Source organism: Corvus hawaiiensis, chromosome 2 (assembly GCF_020740725.1).
Source record: "Corvus hawaiiensis isolate bCorHaw1 chromosome 2, bCorHaw1.pri.cur, whole genome shotgun sequence".
Taxonomy (NCBI): Eukaryota; Metazoa; Chordata; class Aves; order Passeriformes; family Corvidae; genus Corvus; species Corvus hawaiiensis.
In genome coordinates this window covers 24,537,934-24,560,969 of record NC_063214.1, presented here as the reverse complement: position 1 = coordinate 24,560,969, position 23,036 = coordinate 24,537,934, and the positions used below count along the sequence as shown (strand labels likewise).

The following is a 23,036-nucleotide window of genomic DNA, read 5'->3' as shown; positions in this document are numbered from 1 at the left end:
GCAAAACAAAGCCTCAAACTGAGAATTAAAACTGACTTCAGTTCCTGGCTTTGTCACTGTCAGGAACTTCCAAATTTCAAGTAGGAAACTTTCAAGTGGAGTAGGAATAGTCCTTGCTTCTTTAACACAGTGCTTTGGTTCCTCAGACAAAAACATGTAACATTAACATTAAAGTATAACCTATTATTATTATTAAAAGATGTTTTCCTGTTTAAAAAGCCAGATACAAACCAAAATGACTCATTGTATATTGTTTAAAAATTCAGTCTAAACTGGCATTCATATTCTTGAATATCTGAGAAGACCTGCAACTGCATTTCATTTCAGTCCTACTTCCTGCCCTCAGTTAGCTTCTTGTGAGTTGGGGTCAGCTAAGTTCAACATACCAAAGTACATAAAACTTGGGTATTTTTTAAAAAAAATACATGAGACCACTAAGCCACCCACTCTTGCCACTTCTAGAAATTATTCCCCTTCCTCTGCCCCCAGCCACAGTCACAGAAAAGACGCTGATATGAGCAAAACCAGAACAGAGGTAAAAATACTCATTTTAATTCAGAACATTTAGTGTATTTACAATAGAAAGTTTCTCTCTGGTCAAGGGATTAGAGACTAAAAAAATTCATGTTACAAAAGTGTGGATAGCCTGCACCTGGTGCAGGCTAATTGATTTTTTCTTTGTCTGGTTCACCCAGGGTAATTCCAATGAGAAAGTGATGGTGAGAGCCTGGAGATGGTACCGAATGGCTCTCACACCCAAGTAGCAATCAGAGAATGCAGTCCAGGAAGTAGTGTGAAGTTATTCAACAGTTGCTAAAACATCTATACAGACACATACACAGTCCCATTTGCAGTTAGATTCATTGAATCATCCACAGGTAGATAAGCAGGCAGACACGAGCCTACTGACCTGTGTGCAAGCACAGATTTGCAGAGGTGCTCATGCTACCAGGTGCATAGGTACCACCTCACCCAGGCAGATGCACACACTCCTTCCCACCCTGCACTTGGACAAACACACAGGCAGGTGTTTTGTTAATGCTAACTTACATGGTTTCTAGATACAGAAAAAATACTTGAGAAAAAGAGCACCAACCCTCTCATCCGACTCACTGGCTTGGAATCCTTACTCCTCTGGAAGCTGAGGGAAATGGTGTGGAAAGCATAATGTGTCTCACAGAGAGAGCCACCACTTCTGAATCTCCAGGAGTCTTTTGCTACAGCAGTATCTACTAGTTCCTACTAGTTGACACCGAGAGGGGGCAATCCTCTCCTGCTCCCAGAAATAGGCACATCCTCCCACCACTTCCTCTGAGTCTGATTTAGCAATCAAAAGGCTGCAATATGAGCCATTTCAACTGGTTGATCTTGCAGAAAAATAAATCCGCAAGAAGTGAGTGAGTACTTTAACATCTGAACAGTTGGCTTAACCAAATCACCCTACAAGTTTACCCACCACATGACATGTGGAGCACCTGTTTCAGCAATAACTTGTCCATAGAAGCTGATCTGTGATCGAGTCACTCAGAGCTCCTGTTTGCATCTTGGTCAGAGTCCACACACCACTTCCTTTATGAGGTGCCTTCCCTCCTTGGGAAAGGAGGTGTTGCAGAGGTCTGCTGTGGCTTAAAGGTGTTGAACTGTATGGTGGTTGAGAAGCAAACCTCAGCCTTCCTCCAGCATAATCTGCTGTCCCCAACAAAACCAGCTGATGAGTGTTAGAAAGATGGGGAGATAAAGGAAAAGGAAGAGAGCTATGATCCCATCTTAACAGTCAAAGGCAACTAAAGCATAAATATACTAAAGATGGTTGTGGAGGCTGCAAGTTTGAAGAGAGTTCTGGTTTAGCAAAGCCTCTTGAACAGCATCACTACAGCCACTGAGCTCCATCTGGTTGAGAACACAGCTGATGTGCTCCACAGTGGCAGCACGGCCCATCTGCAGTTTCCACAGTCTGAGCATTTCATACTGGGCGTCTCGCAAGCGCCGGTGCTCCAGCTCAATCCGCTCCAGGTCGTGGTCGCTCAGGCCCAGGCGCCGCACGAACTCCTTCCACCGAGACGGCGGCACATGATCCACCACAGTGTACAGAATAGCAGGGTCTGAGAAAAGAGAGGGAAAAGCGTGAGAACCAAGATTCTGCAGCCTCAAGTAGAATGTGAATAATCCAGGGCTGGAGGGTGCCTTGGGATCTTGCAGCGCCCCCTCTTGTAAAAGTCTTCTCCAGTTCTCCAGAGTAACCACACAGACTTGTGTGATGTCCAGACTTGCTCTTATCCCTCAGAATGTAATGGGAATGTTTCCATATGCTCTTGTATAAGGTTATGAGCAGAGTTAAGCACATATGCTTAGGGCCTTGATGCCATACATTCTTGAGAAAGAATGAATTATTGAAATTATTCTGGGTCGCAACCCCAGAGGCATTAAGACTGACAGCATATCAACACATATGACAATCCATTTTGCTGGCAGGGAAAAGGGACAACAGAAAGGCCTTGCACAGGTATTTTGCATGTACAGCCTCACAGGCTCTGGCCATGCTTCTGCCTTTGTACTGTGCCATGTGTGAAGTACACACACAGGTCATGTGAATTGGGTACGGTCTGTGCAGCACACTCCGAGCTGCATCTGCATAATTAGGTTCTTGTTTGACTGGGGAAGGAGGGAAGGATGGGAGAGTTTCACTTACTGTCTGGAAGTTGTGTCTTTCTGGCAGGTCTGACACAGTCTGGTAACTCATGTGAACTTTGTAGCAGAGGTGCAGATGGGGTTGTGTTTACTGGCAACTGTGTTTCTTTCTGGGACTCAGGAAGGATGGAAACTTCATTTCTTTTTTCCCCATCCTGAAAGACACATGACATAGTTCAGAATCACCCACAGCAGCACAATACACCTATCTCCTGCAAGTAACCACTAGCTTTATATGCTAAAATTTATCTGAGATAGGTGGGGAGCGGGTGCTGAGATTTTAATTCTTCCTACATGCCTTGTTTCAGCAGAAGACACCAAACATTTCTTTCCAGCAGAACCCAAAGAGTTTAACTCTTTTTTGGCACCATAAAACAGCAGTCCAGAAAAAAATATTTCTTTACAAAATCAAGTAAAGCTGGGACCCCAAATCACCACCATTCTAGAAGCTCCACATGCCACCTTTCCCATCAGCCACCTCTGTAAGGCTGTGGAAACCCCACCTCAGCTGCTGCCTGGGCCCTGTTATTTTGCAGAGTTACCTTGGACCTGAGAGAACGCTGTGAAGCAGCACTGAGAGGCTTGTGGAGTCAAGATTTGAAGTGAAGTAAAATTAATTAAATCCTCCAAGCTTGGGGTACACAGAGAGAAAAGTGGATAAAGGAGCAACTATTTGAACAAAATGCATCCAGAAAAAAAAAGCAAAAAACCAGGAGTTTGAAAAGCATCCTCTAGAAGAGGGGAAGTAAAGTGTTACTGGCTCCACCCTCTACAGGAAAAGACTTCTGAGTTAAACAGCCCTATTACTCAGCTCACTTGCAAATACAAGGCCTGAAAACAGCCCATGGGGAAAAATATTACTCCAGATCCCAGGCTAACATACTTTAAAGTGTAAAATAAGCTCTTATACTCATCATCTTGCTCACCTCTGATACCAGCTCCTTGGTTGTCTGTGGCAAAGAAACTTCAAAGAAAGAAGAAAAAAGAAGGCAGAAATTACTTTCACTTCCTCTTGTCCCAGAGAAAACAGGAAAGCAGCTATTCACAATCCTGCCCTCAAAAATGTTTTACAGCAAAATACACGTCCCAGAAATAAGCTCACGTGCACTTCCAGTCACAGCTATGGGCCTGCACACAGAACTGTAACAAGAGCCATGGCTATTTAGCTCTTGTGCTACTCTGGCCTTGCAGCAGAGCAGAGTAAGGGGATCCCCCTTTTTCCCTCGCACGTGTGCACACCCAAGAACACACAGGGAATGATGTCCATCCCAATCAGTATCACTGCACATGCTGCTATACTCACCACAGGAATAGAAAGATGACACTATCCTCTTTTTCTGGACCAGCTTCCAGACTCTATGTGCAACACAGAGAATAGAGATAACTCCAAATATTGCAACAAGGATGCCAAGTACAAGGTTTCCATCTGGACAAAAGTAAGAGAGCAAATGCATGAGTGACTAAGAAGGGAGGAGGTAAGTGCTGGAGAAAGAACAGCAAGTGAAGATTTGCAAATGGTAGGGAGAAAAAGGATAATGGTTTGACAAAGTGGAAAATGTAACCCTTTACAAAAGGCATTAACAGAACAACAGCCCACAATGAAAAGATTCCGCTGCCCCTCAGTCTCCTGAGCACTCACCCAGCCCAGATGAAGTCGGTGAGGTAGTCACTGGGCTAGGACATAGCAAGCATTCTTCTCCAGTGCAGCTGAAAGAGAAAATCAGAGAGGTGAACACACGTGCAGTGAAACCCTAGCCATTTGCAACCATCCTAATTAACAGACAAGTCAAGATGGGCCTGCAAAGCAGAGCAATGCAGTGTGACTAGTGACTTTAGGTTCTTAGTGGGCTGATGCCACACAGAGGAGGTGGCAGAGGGGGTGACCTAAATGCCCCAGAAAGGTAATTAGAGTGTTGTAAAGTTATGTCTGGATAGAAAGAGTCGTGAGAAGAATTCCCTCACCCTGTGGAGCTCCTACTGTCTCTCCTACTCAGTGGTGGGGCATACAGAGTAAAAAAGCTCACCTGTTGCAAGGCTTGCAAATGTTACTACGTGACAGGAAGAACTGAGGCTTACACCTGCAAACTGCATCTTTGTTCTTTGAACCTATAGAAAAAAAAAAAAAACAAACAGAAACTGTTGCCATAATCTGGACAGGGAAGAAAACAAAAGGAAAAAAAATCCACTCCAAGATGGATGAAAGATTATCCTTTTTTAAGCCTGGGAAACTGCTACTGAAGAAGAGGAAAAGGATTTGGTCTACATTTTAAAACTGAGTTGGGGGAGGATAAAAGTAATAAAAATAAGAGTGCCACTGTCCTGTAGGTGGGCACCTGTGTAGAGGCTTGGAAAGGGACTATAATTACAGTGCAGCTGAAATTAGTCTAATGTGCAAAAAGCAGGAAAAGTCACTCAAGTTCAACTATGACAGGAAGGGGAAACTACATTAGTCAGGCCAAGATGAGGGAGAAGTGGTCCCTGAACAGCTGGGACTGGTGGGGAAGTCAGTTTGGGGCAGGGAGAAATCACTTCAAGCCACGGGACACATAACCACTCTTCTGATGTTGTGAATGCAAGGGGTAAGAAACTAAAGAACTATTGCTTCTAAGCAAGTCACAGGAGACAGCCTGACTAAAACAGGTGTGGGGAGGAGCAGGCAAGAAAAGTGATGGAAGAACATCAAATGGCATGAGAGGAGGGGAAAACGTACTAAAACAAGGAGCTAAATTGTCTGGTGAGTGAGGGATGGGAATAAAACAGTTCTACATCAGCCAAGAGGGAAGGAAGCTGCTCAAAGACAGCGTACGACAATGACCCTTGAGGAGAGGCGTAAGTGTGGAAACTGTGACAAGATGATTGAGCACAGGAGGGAACACATTCACCAATGAAACCACAAACCTCCCACTAGGCAGGGTAAGAGATGGGAAAGGGATCAGGAGCAGCATAGTTTGCAAAGAAGAGAGGATAGCTTTAAGACAAGGTAGGGTGTGGGAGCAGCTGGACTGGAAGCACTGGCCCGCTGGATGATTAAAGAACAATGACTAAATTAATTATAATTGTATCTTTTGTACAGATCATGACCAGCTGAATAAGATGTTCAGAGGGGAGGGGGTGTCCCTGGGCTGGAAGACCGCCACTAAGGAATGTATGTACGTGCCAACTGGAAGAGCAGTCGGCGTGTGAATGGGCACAGATGTAGGACATCTTGTTTGGCTGCACAGTTGGATCTGCCTGTGTGACCTTATAAAAGAGCTAATCAAGGAAATAAAGTTAGTTAGTGCTGCATCCAATACTGACTCCTGCCTTCTCAGTCACCACAGTAGGGGATGTGGAAAGAAGACATTCAAGGGACATGGAAAGAATTAAGACTACAGACAGCAGTGTTTGTTTAAGATCTCTGATTCCTGACTGGAGATGAGGCATCTTGGGACAGCTAACAGAGGTACTTCTCCCAGACACCAGCATCATCCCAAGGTAGTGCCCATTGCCACTGGGTATAGTTCAGCATTACCTGAGCAGCTCTTTGCTTTAAAACACTGCACAGAACACTGTGGTGGTTCAGCAGCTGACAAGCAGTTCAACTGAGCACTGGGACCAGAGGTGTTTTCATCCATTGTACTCAAAGTGCTTCAAGCAGTTGGTAAGGGAAATACAGTGAGAATCAGGAGACAGACAAACAAGGAAGGCAAGGGGAAACCTGCTTTAGAGCATACAGAAAGACCTTGCTTCAGGACACACAAGGCAGAGGCACCAAAATTAAGTAGAAAGTAGCTCCTCACAACAGCCAAAACCAAGAAACTGGTCAAGGACAAAAGAAAGCAGCTATGATAGGAAACAGGGACTGATGCCAGAGCAGGCAAAAAATAGCAGCCTTTTTGGGGAAAGAGGGCAGACAAACCTAAGAGTTGTTCTAAAACTACCATCCTTTCAGTGCAAGGCACTGCAGATTATCAGAAAGTCTACCCTACTACAGTACATCCGTCCTAGAGCCATATCCATGCCATACTCACAGCGGGTAATAATCCCATTGGCACACGAGCTGCAGTTCCTACACTGGAAGAATTCAGACTCAGAATCAGTCTGATACTGATTCTTCTGACAGCCACATACAGTATCTTGCTGTGGGGTGCAGGGGGTCTCAACTATCTGCTGGAGTTCTGAGGAAAGAAAGGAGAAATGATTATTTCAACCTCTTGCTTCACCTTCAACTGAGAGCACTGTTATGATGATAGGTATTTGTAGGAACCCAGAGTACTGAGAATATTTCTCTGCCTGTTTTTAAGGGTTCTTACCCCCCTGAACAACATTGTTTTAACCTCCAACCTTGGAAAAAATTACCAACGATCAGAGAAGAACTAGAAAATACAGTGGTGTGCATTAGGTGATAGACTACTATGTAAGATTGTCACAGGGTGAAAATTTAAGAGGTTTTGGGCTTCTCTTTGTAGTAAATAGATAAGAGTAAAAAATATCAAAATGGAGGATTGTTGTTGTTCTCTAAACCTTCTTCTCCTTCTACTACTCCATGTTCTGCAGTAAGAGTAGTTTGGAATGACTGGATAGAGAATTCCTCAGTTCCTGCCCGTGTTACTGAATAATTGGTAGGAAAGTGAAAATAATATACTTTTTTAGTAACCATTGGTTAAATTATCTTTAAAAGGCTGTGTAAATCTTGATAAAGAGAGACTTCTCTCCTGCTTTCTGTGCTCTATGCTGCACCTGGGTCACGCTAGTGGCTCTGTTCCTCTGATAAGACTTAATAAACAACTATCCGGCAACACTGAAACTCCAGGAAAAGTCTTGGTTTATCTTTGAAACGCCTTGCAAGGACTTTTAGAAAATTCTCTCCCATCAGGAGGGATTTGATTTATGGCACGGTTCAGTGTCAGGTATTGTTATTCCCTAAATTTCACAGAAAAAGGCCAAAAAGGCCCACAAACTGTATCTCAGACTGTATTAATTTGGTAACCCTTATTCCTGCTGTCCCCAATCCACTGCCACACGCTGTCTTACCCATTCAATTGCTTACTTTTCCAAGCTCCCTCACTCATCTTGCCATCCCCCCCAGTCCCCATCCACCACCACTTTCCTCAGATCCTGCAGATCTGACAGTAACTCACCTGTCCGGCAGTGTGTGCACCGGAAGCATTTAGACATGGTGTTATCAACAGCTGTGAATGTGCCATCAGCACATGGAAGACAGACAGTTGCCTGGTCAGGTCGATCACAGTCTTTTGCCTTGTAGGTACCTGCAAGAAAATCACTTAACAGAGCTCTGGCAGGGAGGCAAATGTGTCGTGTTAGGGAGGACAGGAGTCACCAGTTCCTCAAAGAAACCCTGGTGTTGGTAACGTAAGGACCAAGAATGCTTCCTCTCACAAGTGTGAACAACACTGACCCGTAAGAAGAGAATAAGGAATAGGAATAAATAAAAGGAATAATAATTTAGTTGGGTAGGAATAGGTACCAAGCAAAGAGAGAGCTGATTAGCTATAGGAAAGAGACAGTTTGAGGGTGCAGGACAGGGAAATGACTGCAGGGTGAAAGTCACTCCTACTGTATTTATTTTGTGTACCTGCATGACACCTCATGCAGCAGTGGGTCTTTCTGGGGTGTAGGTATTGTCCCACTTGACAGTGCATCTGTTTCTTTTCTCTCCTCAAGGGGTTAGAGGGGTCTCTTCTATCCAAAGCTACCCGAGGGGCTTGCAGTGTATATGGCACTGGAGTAATTTCTATAGATTCCTTTGTCAACACGCAGACAAATATCAGAATAACCTGTAAATAGAGAGGGAGAGGAGAGGAACAAGGTGAGAAAACATTATACCCCCCTGCAGACTGCACCTCTGACTTCAGCACTTAGAATTACATCAAACCATAACAATGAGTTCAGTTTACTTGGATAATTCTGTTACTGGAACCCTCCACTGACAAATGTGCGTGGGGAGATGATAAAAATAAATAAAATAAACCCCTACAACCCAATGCCTGCCATCTGTGATACTAATATGCCTTTCAATGGCCTCTATGGCAAATTGGTTGTATATAAAACAAATATTTTTCATTATGTGCAGTTTATACATGGAATGCCTTGAAAATGCTTCAGCTTGCATAAAAGTTACACAAGAGCAAAGAAATGTTTTTATTAAGGAAGGCAGTCCTTAATAAAATGCCCATGTAGAAACAGTTCCACAGGGAAGAATGCATCCAGTACTTGCAGTTCCACTGAATAAATACACAAGATGGGAAGTTTGGAATAAGATGGCAAAGGAGGATCTCACTGTCAGCAAAGTATAGGAAATTCTCCAAGCCAGACCTAGAGCAAGCCCGACTTAGAAACATGGGAAACTTAGGTTTTTGACTTATCCCCATGTCAAATGCACATTCTTCCTCTTAAACTGCAGCTGTTAACAATCAGCCCGTACAGTCCAACACAAAAATGTGCAGTTTCTTCTTTTTTTAATTCCTTTATGATTTGATTTTTATTTTTTTCATTTGAAAATTACTGTTGTCATGCCAATCTTAACAGAAATATTAAGACTGGCATGACTGCCACATGACTGCAAGAGAGTGTGACTTTGTCCACCCCCACACACATAAACAAAGGGTTAAAGAACAGCCTGTACAAATAATGAAGGATGCCTGGACACTGCTTTCAGGACACTATTCCCAGCAGTGAAATTGAGAAATACACTGTTTATTTAATGGCCCAAAGGTCTCCACTCTGGTAAGACCACAGCATAAATGACTCATCAGCAAAAGATCCTGCACCAGAAGGATGGTAACATATTGATTGAGATTGCAGCGTATCACAAACATGACTCCTTTGCCTGTTGGCCCAACAGAAAAACAAACCCTGGGCATATATTTCAAACATGCATTCAGACAAGGAAAAAACATACAACAACAAAATGGTTAAAAAAAAAAAAAAACAACAACAACAAAACAAAACCAGCTAAAAACTGGGCCCAAGATTTATGAAACCTGAAATCAGCAAGTTTCTACAGTAAAGATCCATCCCATACCAACTGATGACTCCTGAAGAATATGAAAGATTTGTCCAAAACCTAGTTTATAGTACCATGAAGAACTATAGTTGATGCCTTCTCCTGGTCTTAAAATCAAGAATCAAACACGGTTAGAAGGAAAAAAGAGATTTCACCTCAGTATTTATTTTAAGGATCCTTAGGTACACTACATCCAGGTGGAATGCACCTCAATGCAAACTGCAATGCCCCCCACCCTCACCCGCCAAAGATCTGGTATAGCATTATAGGTTTTACTAGTTAGCATATCTATCAAAGATTCCCCAGTGAGAGGCTCGAGTGAGCCCCCCTCCCCAAGGAACCTTCTCCTGGATGGTTCTATCTCAGTTTACAGAATGTGTTCTGGAGAGGACCTTGGGGTCTGGGGCATTCTGATCCCTAACTACAAATGGAGTCTAAGGATGTAGGCAAAAAGCACTAAGAATACAAAAGCTATAAAAAGGTATATAAAAGGGGTATAAAAGAAAAGGCAAAAAATCATCATGGCATCATAGTAGCACAATGAGTTCTTCAACCCTGCATCTCTGTCATCCCCTTTGCACACAAGTGATCCTGGCCACACCATCTGGACATACGTGTGTTGATGCTTCTGAGTCTGTTACAGATGTACCAATGTACTCTATGCGTCAGATCGTGGGAATGATGAAAATTAACAAATTCTTTTTGAATATAAGCACCACCCCCCCCAATATAATCTCACACAAAGTTTTACCACACTACCTTCCCTTTAATTGTACTGTTTTCCCACCTTGTTTTTTTGAAAGTGGTAAGATGCCCAGCAGTACAGGCACAGCTTCAGACAGAGTTCCTTTTTTTTTTTTTTTGCTTTTTCAGCTAGAAGAGTTATAGCAAAAGCAAAGTAAACCAATAAGGGTAAACCACAATGCTGATACCAATTTTGTGGTAGCAAGCTTAACAAAAGATAACACAAAATGAGATGGCTATGACAGCCCCACACTGTCCTGTTTCTCTTTCAGAATTAAAGCCTTGGGGGAGAAAGGTACATATATAAAAGCAACTTAAAACCTCAAGAAAGATGGAGTTTGCAACTCTGACAAAGCTAAAACATCATTTTTCCAAGAGCTCTGACATATTCAATAGACCAGATGCTAAAATGGTGAACAGGAATAAAGAGAACCACATATGTGAATAGCTAGCATTTCAGACCTAATGAGTTGACCACAGGATAATTGAAAGCACTCCAACAACTCCTAAATGAAACTGAAAATGGTTTCAGCAGCTGACAGTCTTACAAGATTTATTGCTTGCAGGAAAATGGGTAAAAGATCCTTCACACAGATGGTCTGACACACAGTAACAATAAAAACATCTAGTTTCTAGATTCTCTAGCTAGTGATTAATCCCCTGATATGAGAATATATACAGTCAGCCTGTAAGTCACACAAGTCAGCAATAGAAAGAAGATGAAAGCATCTAAGATTAAGCCAAAAATACAGAGAAAATTGGTTAGATACACCTTCAAAGCCAAAAAACAACACAGTGTTTTCAATTTTTCAGATTGAAGAAGGGGCAGTCAATAACTAACTCATGTAAGCACAAGTTAACTATTGGGAGACAGCAAATGTTAGTTCAGACACAAGATATTAATTACAAAGCCTGAGAAGCCAAAATCACCCTTATCTTGTCAAGATAGAGGGGACAAGGATCATCTCAGAGACTGCTGAATCATTCCTCAAAGGACTACGCATGCCCAGGGAGAAAGGTGAAAAGTTCATGAGAGGATGACTACTGGCCTTCATCAGAGAAGACCCCCGAGGAAGAGGAGAGGTCTTCCTCAGCGCGACCACCAGGACACACAGCGCATGCGTGGCCCATATGCTAATGACTGCTGATAAATAATTTGTATAACCACACCTCTCCCAAAGAATGTGATGAATATTCATAATTTAACCCTTAATACTGTGTTGTAGAGAGCACCAGGTGTGTGTGTTTGGAGGAGCGATCCCCACACACCCAGCGCGCCGAATAAAGCAAATACCCACTTCTCTGACTCTGAAGTGTCTCCTGGCCCGGTTGAGACGTGATTCAAGATTAAGTGAAAGCATGTCTGTAAGTGTAATCAAACCAGAGTAATGTGTTATTACTGATCATAATCTGAGGAACAGTAACAGACCACAAGTGACTCACAAACCAATGACTTGGCCATCCAGCAGAATTATTCACATGGTGGAAAAAAAACCCACCACCATCTTAAGCAGCTCCCCAAGCCATTCAGCAATACACTGATTTATACCAATGAACAACTTCATCAAATTCAGATAATACATGAAATTAGAATAGCCTGTTCTGTTTCAGTTGGAAGGCACCTACAGTGGTCATCTGGTCCAACTGCCTGACCACTTCAGGGCGGACCAAAAGTCAAAGCCTGTTGTTAAAGGCACTGTCAAATGCCTCTTTGTCTTAGGTTAGGATGTAAGATACAACCAGAAGTATGTATTCTATCACCCTCTGTTAAAACCAGGTGGGGCAGTGCTCCTTATCTCTTCCATGACACATCCCTGATAACCCTCTCCGGAGGGATATCTTCTGTTAATGGGCCATCCAGCATCACTTCGTGACTCACAGAATTGCATCATCCCATCGTGAGATGCTCTGCCCAGGGGGAGGAACCAAGCATTTCTACCTGGATATAATCTGAGGTTTGGAACACCACAGTCAGCCCTTACCAACTGGTAAGGAGGACAGGAGCTACACAGCCACCACTGGACCTTCAGAGGAAGACCAGACCCTTCTACAGGATCACTGCTTCAACAGGACCACATCTCTCACTTCAGGAGGACTGCAGCCACCATCTAATCAGACTGCTACCACCACCCTGCCCGACAGGGTGTCAGGTTGTATCCTGACTCTGTCAGTGTTTCTGTACTACTGCATTTATTTTTAATTTTCCTATCAAATTGTAGTTCTGATTTTGAATCTCTCGCTGGTTTGCTTTCAAACTAGTACACTCTTAAACACTGGTGGCTTGGGGCATTGACCGCCTCTCTAGGAAGCCTGTCTACTGTCTGACCACCCTCTTGGTAAAGAAATGCTTTCTAGTGTCCAGTCAGAACCTCTCCTGGCTCAGCTTTGAACTACTGCCATGTGTACCAACACTGGATCCCAGGGAGAAGGAAACAGCACCTCCTCCCCTTGCCCTCTTCATGGAGCTGTATAGAGCAAAGGTCACCCCTCAGCCTTCATCTTTCCAAACTACACAAGCCCAGAGTCCTCAGCAGCTGTCATGCTCACAGGACATGCTCCTGCGAGGCACAGGGCATAAGAGCCCTCCCACCAACTTTGCTGCTGTTGAAAATTTTGTTTTATTTGGAAGTAGCTAAGTGCTTGTTTGACATAAGTAGAGAATTGTTAGGCTGCAAGCTGAACTCTATCTGAACCATGTGGCTGTGAAGAGTAAAACAAAGATGGATGAAACTTGAAGATACAAATCTGAACATTAATAACAGGATAGACAAAGCTGTAGCTTAAACATTACTTAAAAAGTAATAGCTAGAGTGGACAGCCCATAACTCACGCTATATGAACTGTAACAACCATATTACAACATGGACAACGGAACTGACCAAAATCCCCAGCAAAACCAACCTAAGAGGATGTGAAGGTGACCACATGGCAACTACCTGATAGTGAAACAGTGACCCAATGAAGAGTGAGAAAACCCCACAACCTAATAATGCTTTTGGTCCAGACTGTCGCCTGAGGGATAAGGAGTTTAGATCATAAAGGTATAATTGCCCAGGGATTTCTTTGTTGGGAGTCCCTCTTTTGAGGCATCTGAGTTGAGCTACAGGTAACACACTCGATTTGTGCCAATAAATCTGTCTGATGGAGATGAGAACCTGATTTCAGAAATTTCTTCAGCAGTTTCCTTTCAAGGACCTTCAAATCGTTAAATTGTGAGGCTCCGAACTGCTCGCAGCACTCCGGGTGAGGCCACACCAATGCTGAGCACAGCAGATGATCCTCCCTTCTGACCAGCTGGTGATGCTGTTTGATGCACCCCAGTACACGGTTTTTGCCCTCTGGGCTGCCTGGGCACACCCTGCTGCCTCCCACTGAGCTGCTGCCCACCAGCACCCCCAGGGCCCTCCCTGCAGGGCACCCTCCAGACACTCCTCTCAGAGTTTATATTTGTGCCTGGTGGTAACTGTCCCCAGGTGCAGGATCCAGCATTTGGACTTGTTCAATTTCATTCCACTAGTCATTGCTCAATGCTCAAATTTATCTAGAATAAGTACATTGAACAGAACTAGCCCTAGAATTGAGCCCCGAGGAACACCGCTGGTGATCAGTCGCCAGCCAGATTTAGCTCTGTTTACCAAGCACTGAAGCCTCAAGTTGTTGATAAGAGTTTGCCAAGGCAAAGTTTAGAGGTCTTCTGCAAGTGAAATAAGTTGATTTTCCATTGTTCGATGTACAATACACTCCGCTTGCCAGTATAAAAAACCAGCACCCACTAAACAGCTTCATAGAAAAGTGGACAATGTGTATTACCTAAGCCAAGTGCTAATTCAAACCACACACATGATGCACACCACTTCATATTTCAGAGAGCAGGGACTACCCAGGAAAACAGAGTCAGCAGAAACTCTAGGGTTTACTTCTTAACCTGTTGCAGGAATAACCAAAATATGGCGTTATGCTGCTTCCTTGAAACATTCCACCTCTGCGGGTGACAGCTGTGTTCCCCGCACATTCTCCTCGCACGTAAGGCGACCCTAGTTCCTTCCCATGTCTCACGCCAGCACCTAGTGCCCAACACCTACAGTGAAAAAAGGCACAGCACAAGCCCAAAAACTCTTCTGTGCAAAGTTTTGACAGCTGAGACAGGAGTTAGGAGCCTTTCCACAACTTTCACACTGAAATATTCTTGAATTACTGCCACCACTACAATTTACACCCTTGCTGCTGCTTCTGCCTCACCAGGCCATGCACAGAGAACTACGAGTGAGGTGATACCCCACAGAGTAAAGCAAAGAAAGAAAGGAAGGGCAAAGATAAAAGTGAAGAACACAGCAAGATGCCAGAAAGATGGGTGGGACAGTGGAAATAAGGGACAGTTGAGAGCAGTGTTCTCAGGACAGGGATACTTAAGACACAGTACCTGAAACAGAGGGACTGCACAGGGAAGTGCAGCTTATCAGGGCTACCACGAGGTTCCCAGACCTCACGAGGCTAGGAAATACCAAATTACTCAGCATGAAGGGCTTCAGCTCTGCTGCAACCTGCCAGGCTCCTTGCCTGCAGGGAGAAGGGTGGAGGGAGCAGGTATAGTGACACACAGGTTGTGATACCATGATGATTTTTTGCCTTTTCTTTTATACCCCTTTTATACCTTTTTATAACTTCTGTATTCTTAGTCCTTTTTGCCTACATTCTTGAACTTGTTTGTCAAGCTGAGAGACTGAACATTTTAGAAGCTTTGTAGCTAAGGATCAGTGTGCCCCAGACCCCAAGGTCCTCTCCAGAACACATTCTGTAAACTGAGATAGAACCATCCAGGGGAAGGTTCCTTGGGGAGGGGGGCCTCTCTCATTGGGGAATTTTTGTCAGATATGCTAATTAGTAAAACCTATAATGTTATACCAGATCTTTTGGGGGTGTGCATTGCAGTGTGCATGGAGGTGCATTCAACCTGGATGTAATGCACCTAAGGATCCTTAAAATAAACACTGAGGTAAAATCCCTTTTCCCCTACAAACCGTGTTTGATTCTTGATTTTAAGACCAGGAAAAGGCATCAGTAGGACAGTATGATGGGAAAGAAGGGATGGAGAGGCTTGTGCTGGGAGCAACAGTTGCCTCTTCTAGAAAGTCAGTGGATGCCTAGAGGTGGACCAAGGCCAGTCACAGAAAACACACTGAGTGGGAAGGATGGGGATTAGACGGTAAGAAATTACTCCTGCCCACACACAGCATCTTGAGACCCCACACCTGTTCACATGAACTAATAGGTATAGCAGGATGTTCTGCCTAAGTGGGAGTAAACAGCTCAAGCTTTACTCTGTCAGAAGAAGTTACAGTGGTAGATGGAAAAGAGGGTGTCATGCTGCTTTTGGTATTGAAGAATGCTGAGATCAGCCAGACTCATCAATCCCAAACATTCTGAGGATGTGAAAAACAATGTTTCCTGAAAGAAACTGGCACTAGTGAGTATGTGATAAAGTTCCTGATTAAGGAACCAACAAATTATAGCATTGATAACTTTTCTAAAGCTGCTGATCTGATATGGCTAGCCTACAAACATATGACTGACAGCCCAGTCACATATTTTACCAGCGGGCACTCCTAATACACCCCTTCTAGAAGTGTGTGTGGAAACTCCTCTCCTGAGTGGGGATGCCCCTCTAAGTCACTCCTCAAGGCTGAGCTAAAGAGATTTGCCCACAGTTGTTGGTATGGGTGAGTAATACCAGTCTCTACACAATATTATTTTGCAATATTTAATACTGTTGGTTCAATATTGCTTGAAAAAATAGTACACTATACTAATAGTTATAACTATTGTGTTGTAAATGTGAATGAAGTCTTTTAGTCTCAGCATTATCATCGTCAATGAAATAAATATTTTATTCATATAAATATATTTAGTTTGTCATCCTTAATCCTCAGGGACCAAGTTGCACAATGGATTCCGTTATAATAACGTAATCAAGCGCTTCTCTCATAAAAGACTTTCATTTTGCAAATTCCATTTTTAAACTAATTAACTACCTGCAAATAAGAGGCATTATGAGTTATTAGAGTGTCTCAAAATATTTCTTAATTGAACGTTACCTTGGCTTAAGAATCCAGCATGATACACACCCAATGCACAAGTATTCTACATATGAGTCATCTGTTAGCATTTTTGATGAGTCATAGAAAAATTAGTCAGCTTGGCGGCTTGGACAAAAAACCAATATCCTTCTCAGACTAATGAGCTGCTAAAGAAATCAGGGTGCAGGATTTAGCCTTATCTTCTTTGTCTGGTTCAGCCATTTCCAAAAGCTCTTTGACGTTTACATTTGTTTTAGTTTGCTATACAAAAATGAAAGGGAAACCAGAACTTCTGCTTTACATATTGAGAAACAAGAACCACTATTACAAATAATCCTCCATTTTATGAAGATCAGATGAAGGAATACTGTATTTACGGCCTTGTCTAAAATCAGAAGACTGGTAATAGCTTTGATACAATGAAGAAAGGCCTTAGAAATCTTAACTTAAAAACCAAGAAATTGTGATTATCTATAAAGATCATGGACTTCACATCATGAAATATCATATACATACAGTATGTAAAGTTAGAAGGTCTTATTTCATATTAGTACAGATAAAGAAAATAATGGAGAAGTCAGTAGGTAATAACAACCATAAGAAAATTTCTTTGGAAGTTTTCCCTCAGAGCACAATGTGGTGAACACTGCATCAGAGTTCTGAGTTCACTGACCCTCGACACCCCAGTACTTTGCCTGCCTGTGTTCAGGGCTGAGTTTGACTGAGCTGCTGTACAGCCTCACATCAGAGTGCTGATGGAGCAGGAGCCGTGGGAAGGCTCAGTGGGGTCCTTACTTTTCCATCCTGAAATGATTTTCAGCTGGGCACAAGCCCTCGGCCCCTGCCCACACTGTGCCACAGACCTGCTCATGCCCCTTGTCAGTGACTCACTAGGTGAATTCTTAAGTCAGGTAATTGTCAAATGCTGAGTTCTACTCACTGGAACAGATACATTCCTGTTTGTTTTAACAGAGAAATGTAGTGACATTGCTTTGACATGTACTTTCCACTGTCAGGTTCCTAAGACCGTAACACAAAGATATGTGCTAGCAAAGAAAGCACTCAGCTACCCAGGGATTACGAAAGAGAACACAAGGCATCTGCCCCAAATACAAACAGAACTTCTTTGTGATGACTAAAGAAAATGGGTAAGGAAGAGCAAAATGACAACACTGGCCTCACCACAAATAATACTGCTGATGCAGTATTATTAAGTATGGATTACTTAATGAAAAGGGAAAGGCATCCAAATTGACAGTACTGGTTACTTGTGAGAAGAAAAATGACCACATAATTGTACTTAGCACAGACCCTAATATAAATGTTTCATTTGGCTAGAAGCAGAAATTAAAATTAGATTATTAAGCTGTAAAAGTTCAATTAATCTGATTGGTGAAAACAATCAGAAATGCAACCAAATGCTATGAATTATTAGGAAAGGATTTGAGAACAAAACCAAGTGTTGTTATGACAATATATAAAGGATTGAATCTGGACTGTAGTCCTGGTCCCCAATCTTGAGAATATAAATTAACCCAGATATAATAGAAAGAAAAGTAAAAAAGACCATCATTGGTACAGACTGGCTGCCATAAAGGGAATGATAAAAAATGCTGGTCTGTAAAAGAGAAACCTGAGCCAAGGATACTGTAGCAGGCTCAAAGTCATGAATGCCAAAGAGAAGGTGAACTGGGATGACTGTTCTCTGTCTCCTCCAATACAAGAACTAAGAGGCATCACATAAGACAAGCAGGAGACAGGTTCAAAACAAATATAGGAAGGTACTTCTGTAGCAAACAAATAGCTGAGGTATGGGACTCCCTGAGAGAGTGCTGGCTCTGCCAGAAACCTGCCCTGGTTCCAAAACTGATCATCACACCCACCAGCAGAAGGAAAAACCCACACTCGTGTCTGAAATATGAAGAAGCCATTTCATTTCACATTCCTACAGTCCCAGACCCCTGGAAGCCAGGAAAGTATTCTTATTTTTTGTTGCTGTACACTTGCTCTGCTCCAAAACCCTTGGCAGATGTTTCCTGGTCACTACTGGAAACAGGCTGGTGGCCCAACAGTCCCTCCTTACAATGCACTTGGTGGCCTGGTTTTCAATTTTTATATAACGTAGCTTCTAACTTCAAAATGTCAATTTCTCCCTTTACTTTGAAAAGAAATCAGTGCCAGAAGTACCCTTATGGCTATTCTGTCTTTTTTCTTCATAAAACTGAAACTTCTATTATATATATATTTTTTTTTTTTTTTTTAATGTGACAGAAAACACACTGGCCTCAGTGAAGACAGATGCCATTTTGTCTACTGTAAAAGTTAGGAGTGCATGGGGAAAACAACGAGGACCTAAAAGTGAGTTAAAGGACAGGCAAAAAGAGTGAATGCATGGAATCAGGCTACAGGAAATTCTGAAGAATCGCAGGAAGCATACAAGAATCAGAAGAGTAGAAGGGAGGCATCAGAGGGTCAAGAAACACAATGAGGGCAGAGAATGATATGCCAAGTAAATGACATGGAAGGGAATGGAAGGGCATGCAACAGAGTGAGACCTGAAAAACTCTGAAAAATAATTTTGAAAAAAAAGAGTATTATTTTATTGAAAATATAAACATCTGTAGGAAGTACAGTGTTATTGAGAACTTGAAATGACATGCAAACAGGAGGGGGAAAACATCTTCAAAAAGAAATCCCACTGAAAGACACTTCCTCCAGTATCTTATTTAACTAAAGATAATATAATGAATTTGGGGAATCCAATAGGTTTTTCTTTTTTTGCCAATAGAATGAGTAACATCACATATAGTATCTGATTTACACCGAAACGTGTGCACCTCTATTCTTAAGACAGAAATACACTTTTCAGGTTTGGTAACTGCTTTGAAATCTATCCATAAGTCAACAGTTTATGTATCCTGCCTAGGTCCCAAGATGGTAAGTGATCCACAGCTAGAGTCAAGGTGCTCCTGCTCCTCAGTTCTAGTTGTGTTGTCCTGCCATTGCTAACTTTAAGTCTATTACCTGGTTTCCAAACTTTTCAAGCAATAAAAAACCCCAATACCAAACCCAAACCCTGCCGGAAGAAGGCAACCTTTCTGACCACAAATTAACAACTAACCCAACATTACAAGTGCACTGCAGCCAAGTGCAAGTGTGTATTACTAGGATGCTCAGGTATTTAGGGATAAACAGTTTGACCTTGTAACCTCAGAATTTATAGCCATGTCATGATGTTGAGTGACACCACCCCACTGTCACCGCTTTATCACACAGCTGCTGATACCAGATAGCCATTCACGTCTAGCAATCACGTTATTCACAAAACTCTCCGACTTCTTTTACAACTTTTTACCCTCAAAATCAAAACGGGCAGCTTAAAAGTCTTGCCCTAAGACGCCCGGGGAGGCTAAAGAAGATCTACCGGTCTACCGGCAAAGCTGAACTTGCTTTTATACAAATCCCGTGGTTTGGGGCGTAGCTACAGCCCACTAATCTCTGTTTAAACGCCCGCAGAGTGGCATTTGCGTGCGGCCGGCTGCACAGCAAAGCGGGGGCGGCTCGTCCCCGGCCCCCGCACAGCGGCGGCGGGAGCGGAGCGGCTCCAATTCCAGCCCGGGCGGCCCCGATTCCAGCCCGGGCGGCCCCGATTCCAGCCCGGGCGGCTCCGATTCCAGCCCGGGCGGCCCCGATTCCAGCCCGGGCGGCCCCGATTCCAGCCCGGGCGGCTCCGATTCCAGCCCGGGCGGCCCCGATTCCAGCCCGGGCGGCTCCGATTCCAGCCCGGGCGGCTCGGTGCCCCCGGCCAGCCCCGGCGCCCGGACCGCCCTGCGCGTTAACGGCCGCGCCGCGGGCTCCAGGGAAGCCACCGCCGTTCCTGTAAGCCCAGATGCCTTTTCCCTGAGTCAGGGATAAACCCCGGAAACGGCGCCGGCGAACTCGGTGCCCAGCGGTGGCCGGGAGCGGAGGGAGGCAGGCGGCGAGCACGGCGCTGCCGCTGCTCGGCTGCCCCGCGGGCGCCCGGCGGATGGCGCAGCTCGGCTGCCCGACCCGCTCCCGCCGCTCCCGCCGCTCCGGCACCAGCCTCCCCTGCGACGACGACCGCCCGCCTCGCCCTCCCGCAGACTCCCCGAGCCCTCCCCCGCCGCTGGCCGCCCCGGCATGGGGCTGCCGAGAGGGGAGCCCCAGCCCCTCGGAGAGGGCGAGCAGAAAGCGGGGTGTCCGCAGCCAGGCTGCGATGGAGAGCCCGACGGCGCCCAGGAAGGTGGAAGAGAGCCCGGGCCCGAAAGCTCGACGGCGGACACCGCTCTGCGGACCCGCAGCGGGCTGCAGATCCGCGGGACCGGAGCTGTCGCCGGGCGAGGCGGTGTCCCGCGGGCGCACGGCTCCGCTCCGTCGGGAGCGGCGAAGTCCCCGCCGTGACTTACCGTCCCCAGCGAGGTGCGGGGCAGCGCCGGGCCGCGCATGGCTCCGCGGCCCGCTACATCCCCATGGCAGGGTCCGCCACGTCCAGAGGACGCCGCCCCAGCCCTACCCAGCGCCGGCCGGAGCAGCGCGCCGAGTGACTACCCCGTCTCCAACTTCCTGGCAGCGGCAGCAGGAAAGAGAGCGGCGAGCGGGAGGCGGCCCGGAGCCGCGCCGCACTCGGCCCGCCCTCCGCCGCGCTCGGACCGGCGTCGGTGGTATTCCTTAAAGGTCCTGATGGACAAGCTGAACAAAAACAACGGATGGTGCATCGAGTGGCTAAAGCTGCTAGAAACGCACGGGAAAAGTCAGAGGAGGTCCACTGAAATCTTAAAAGTTCCTTGACGCAGGAGTGTTTCACCCTTCAGCTGCACTTTCCATGCGAAACTTAACCATGTACTTGTAAGAAAAAGACTTCTTGCATCTTAACTGCCTTAATTTTAAAGAAAGGCATTTTTCAGCCACGATCCGCATTTCTAGAGTCTATATGACCTTCCTGTAGTTTTTAATTTAAAACACACATTTTCCTGTATGCTCCAATGAACCACCTGTACAGATAGTGCAAATACAAGCAAAACCAACGTGACATTTTGTGTAAGCCCTGCTTCATTTAATATATCCTCTTAGCATGTTTGAAAAACAAAAACACAGCTAGGAATAAGTGACTAAATCATAAAGAACTCCCCTTCATTTGTTGCCCATTAAGACTTCCCCTTGGTTTCTGCAATTGTCTCTATACTCCAGACAAAGACATTAAATCAAGTTACTAAGCATTGTTTTGGAAGAATCTGCCCATTTTAGTACAAAATGGGTACAACTCACTCTGTGGACTGCCTGAATTACTGCGGAGAAATCCAAGCACCACCACAGACTGTTCCTACTATGGAGTTGCTTACCTGCTGTGTGGAAGCCAACGATGGCACATGCACAGGAGAAAACAAGGAGGGCACTTTTTCCACACTTCAGCTTGGAATAGCTCTGACTTTCCAGATGCAAGTCCCAGGAGGGAAGGAAATAGCAGAATAACCTGCTATCAGATTGCAGCCATCTCCAGGGATAGAGGTGGAAAAGATTTTGTCCCGTTCATTTCCTTGCCTCAAATGAGGACAATACAAAATTAGCCCCAAAGGGAAAATTCTGGCACACAATCTGTGAAGAAGGAAATAATGTTTTTAATGGGCTATTTCAGGTTTAGCACATGCTGTTGTGTGAGTGGATGAGGCACATCATATAATCTTCATGGTGTTTCAGCCTTCAAGAAAAAAAAAGAAAAGAAAAAAAAAATTCTCTAGAACCACACAAATGTCAGGGAAATCCCTGTGAATCTTCACATTTGACTCCTCCCAAGCTTGGGGAGGAAGACCTCACAGCCCACTGCACATTTGACATTTACACCAATGTCAAACGCATCAATGCACATCCACTTCCCAGCTTTCACAAGAACTCCAGGTCCAGGCCTCTCTCCACGCCTGCCACCTCCCTGCAGCCTGCCAGGTCTCCAGCACTTCCTGAGATCCTCTGGCTATGGGCTAAGGCTCGGAGGGACTGAGCCCACCTTCCTGTCACACAATCAGTGGCTTGCAGCTCGTCTGACAGCCCAGCCGCTTTACTCCCAGACTGCAGAGCTGTATTGGGTTTGCATAACCAGGTTTTGGTAGTGGGGGTGCTACAGGGGTGGCTTCTGTGACAAGCTGCCAGCAACTTCTCACATGTCTGACAGAGCCAATGCCAGGTGGTTCCAAGATGGACACACTGCTGATCAAGGCCAAGCCGATCAGAAATGGTGGCAATGCCTCTGTGATAACATATTTAAGAAGGAAATTAAAAAGTTATTGGGCAGATGTAATTGCAGCCAGAGAAGAGCAGAGTGAGAATATGTACAATTTTGCAGACATCAAGGTCAGTGGAGAAGAAGGAGGAGGAGGTGCTCCAGGCACCAGAGCTGAAATTCTCCATCATGAAGACCATGGTGAAGCAGGGTATCCCCCTGTAGCCCATAGAGGTCCATGGGGATGCAGAGATCCACTTGTAACCCATGGAGGAGCCCCATGCTGGAGCCG

General features: G+C 44.7%; 1 protein-coding gene across 1 annotated transcript; it reads right to left on the bottom strand.

Moving 5' to 3' along the window:
* Positions 1-536: 536 nt before the first annotated feature.
* TNFRSF1A (TNF receptor superfamily member 1A) lies at positions 537-21,130 on the bottom strand. The gene is made up of 10 exons (XM_048294754.1): positions 20,940-21,130; positions 8,264-8,465; positions 7,809-7,937; positions 6,699-6,845; positions 4,713-4,794; positions 4,328-4,395; positions 3,992-4,114; positions 3,615-3,652; positions 2,690-2,843; positions 537-2,102 (listed from the first exon to the last, which is right to left on the bottom strand). Exons 1-10 carry the CDS (start codon positions 20,976-20,978, stop codon positions 1,801-1,803), a joined length of 1,284 nt encoding a protein of 427 aa, XP_048150711.1. The 5' UTR covers positions 20,979-21,130; the 3' UTR covers positions 537-1,800.
* Positions 21,131-23,036: the final 1,906 nt, after the last annotated feature.

Excerpts from the sequence above, each read along its gene's own strand:
- TNFRSF1A (XM_048294754.1), bottom strand. The coding sequence starts at position 20,978 with ATGCGCGGCCCGGCGCTGCCCCGCACCTCGCTGGGGACG. Across the intron at positions 8,466-20,939 it reads CCCGCACCTCGCTGGGGACG|GTTATTCTGATATTTGTCTG; the intron begins GTAAGTCACGGC and ends CTCTATTTACAG. Across the intron at positions 4,115-4,327 it reads ACCGACTTCATCTGGGCTGG|ATGGAAACCTTGTACTTGGC; the intron begins GTGAGTGCTCAG and ends ACTTTTGTCCAG.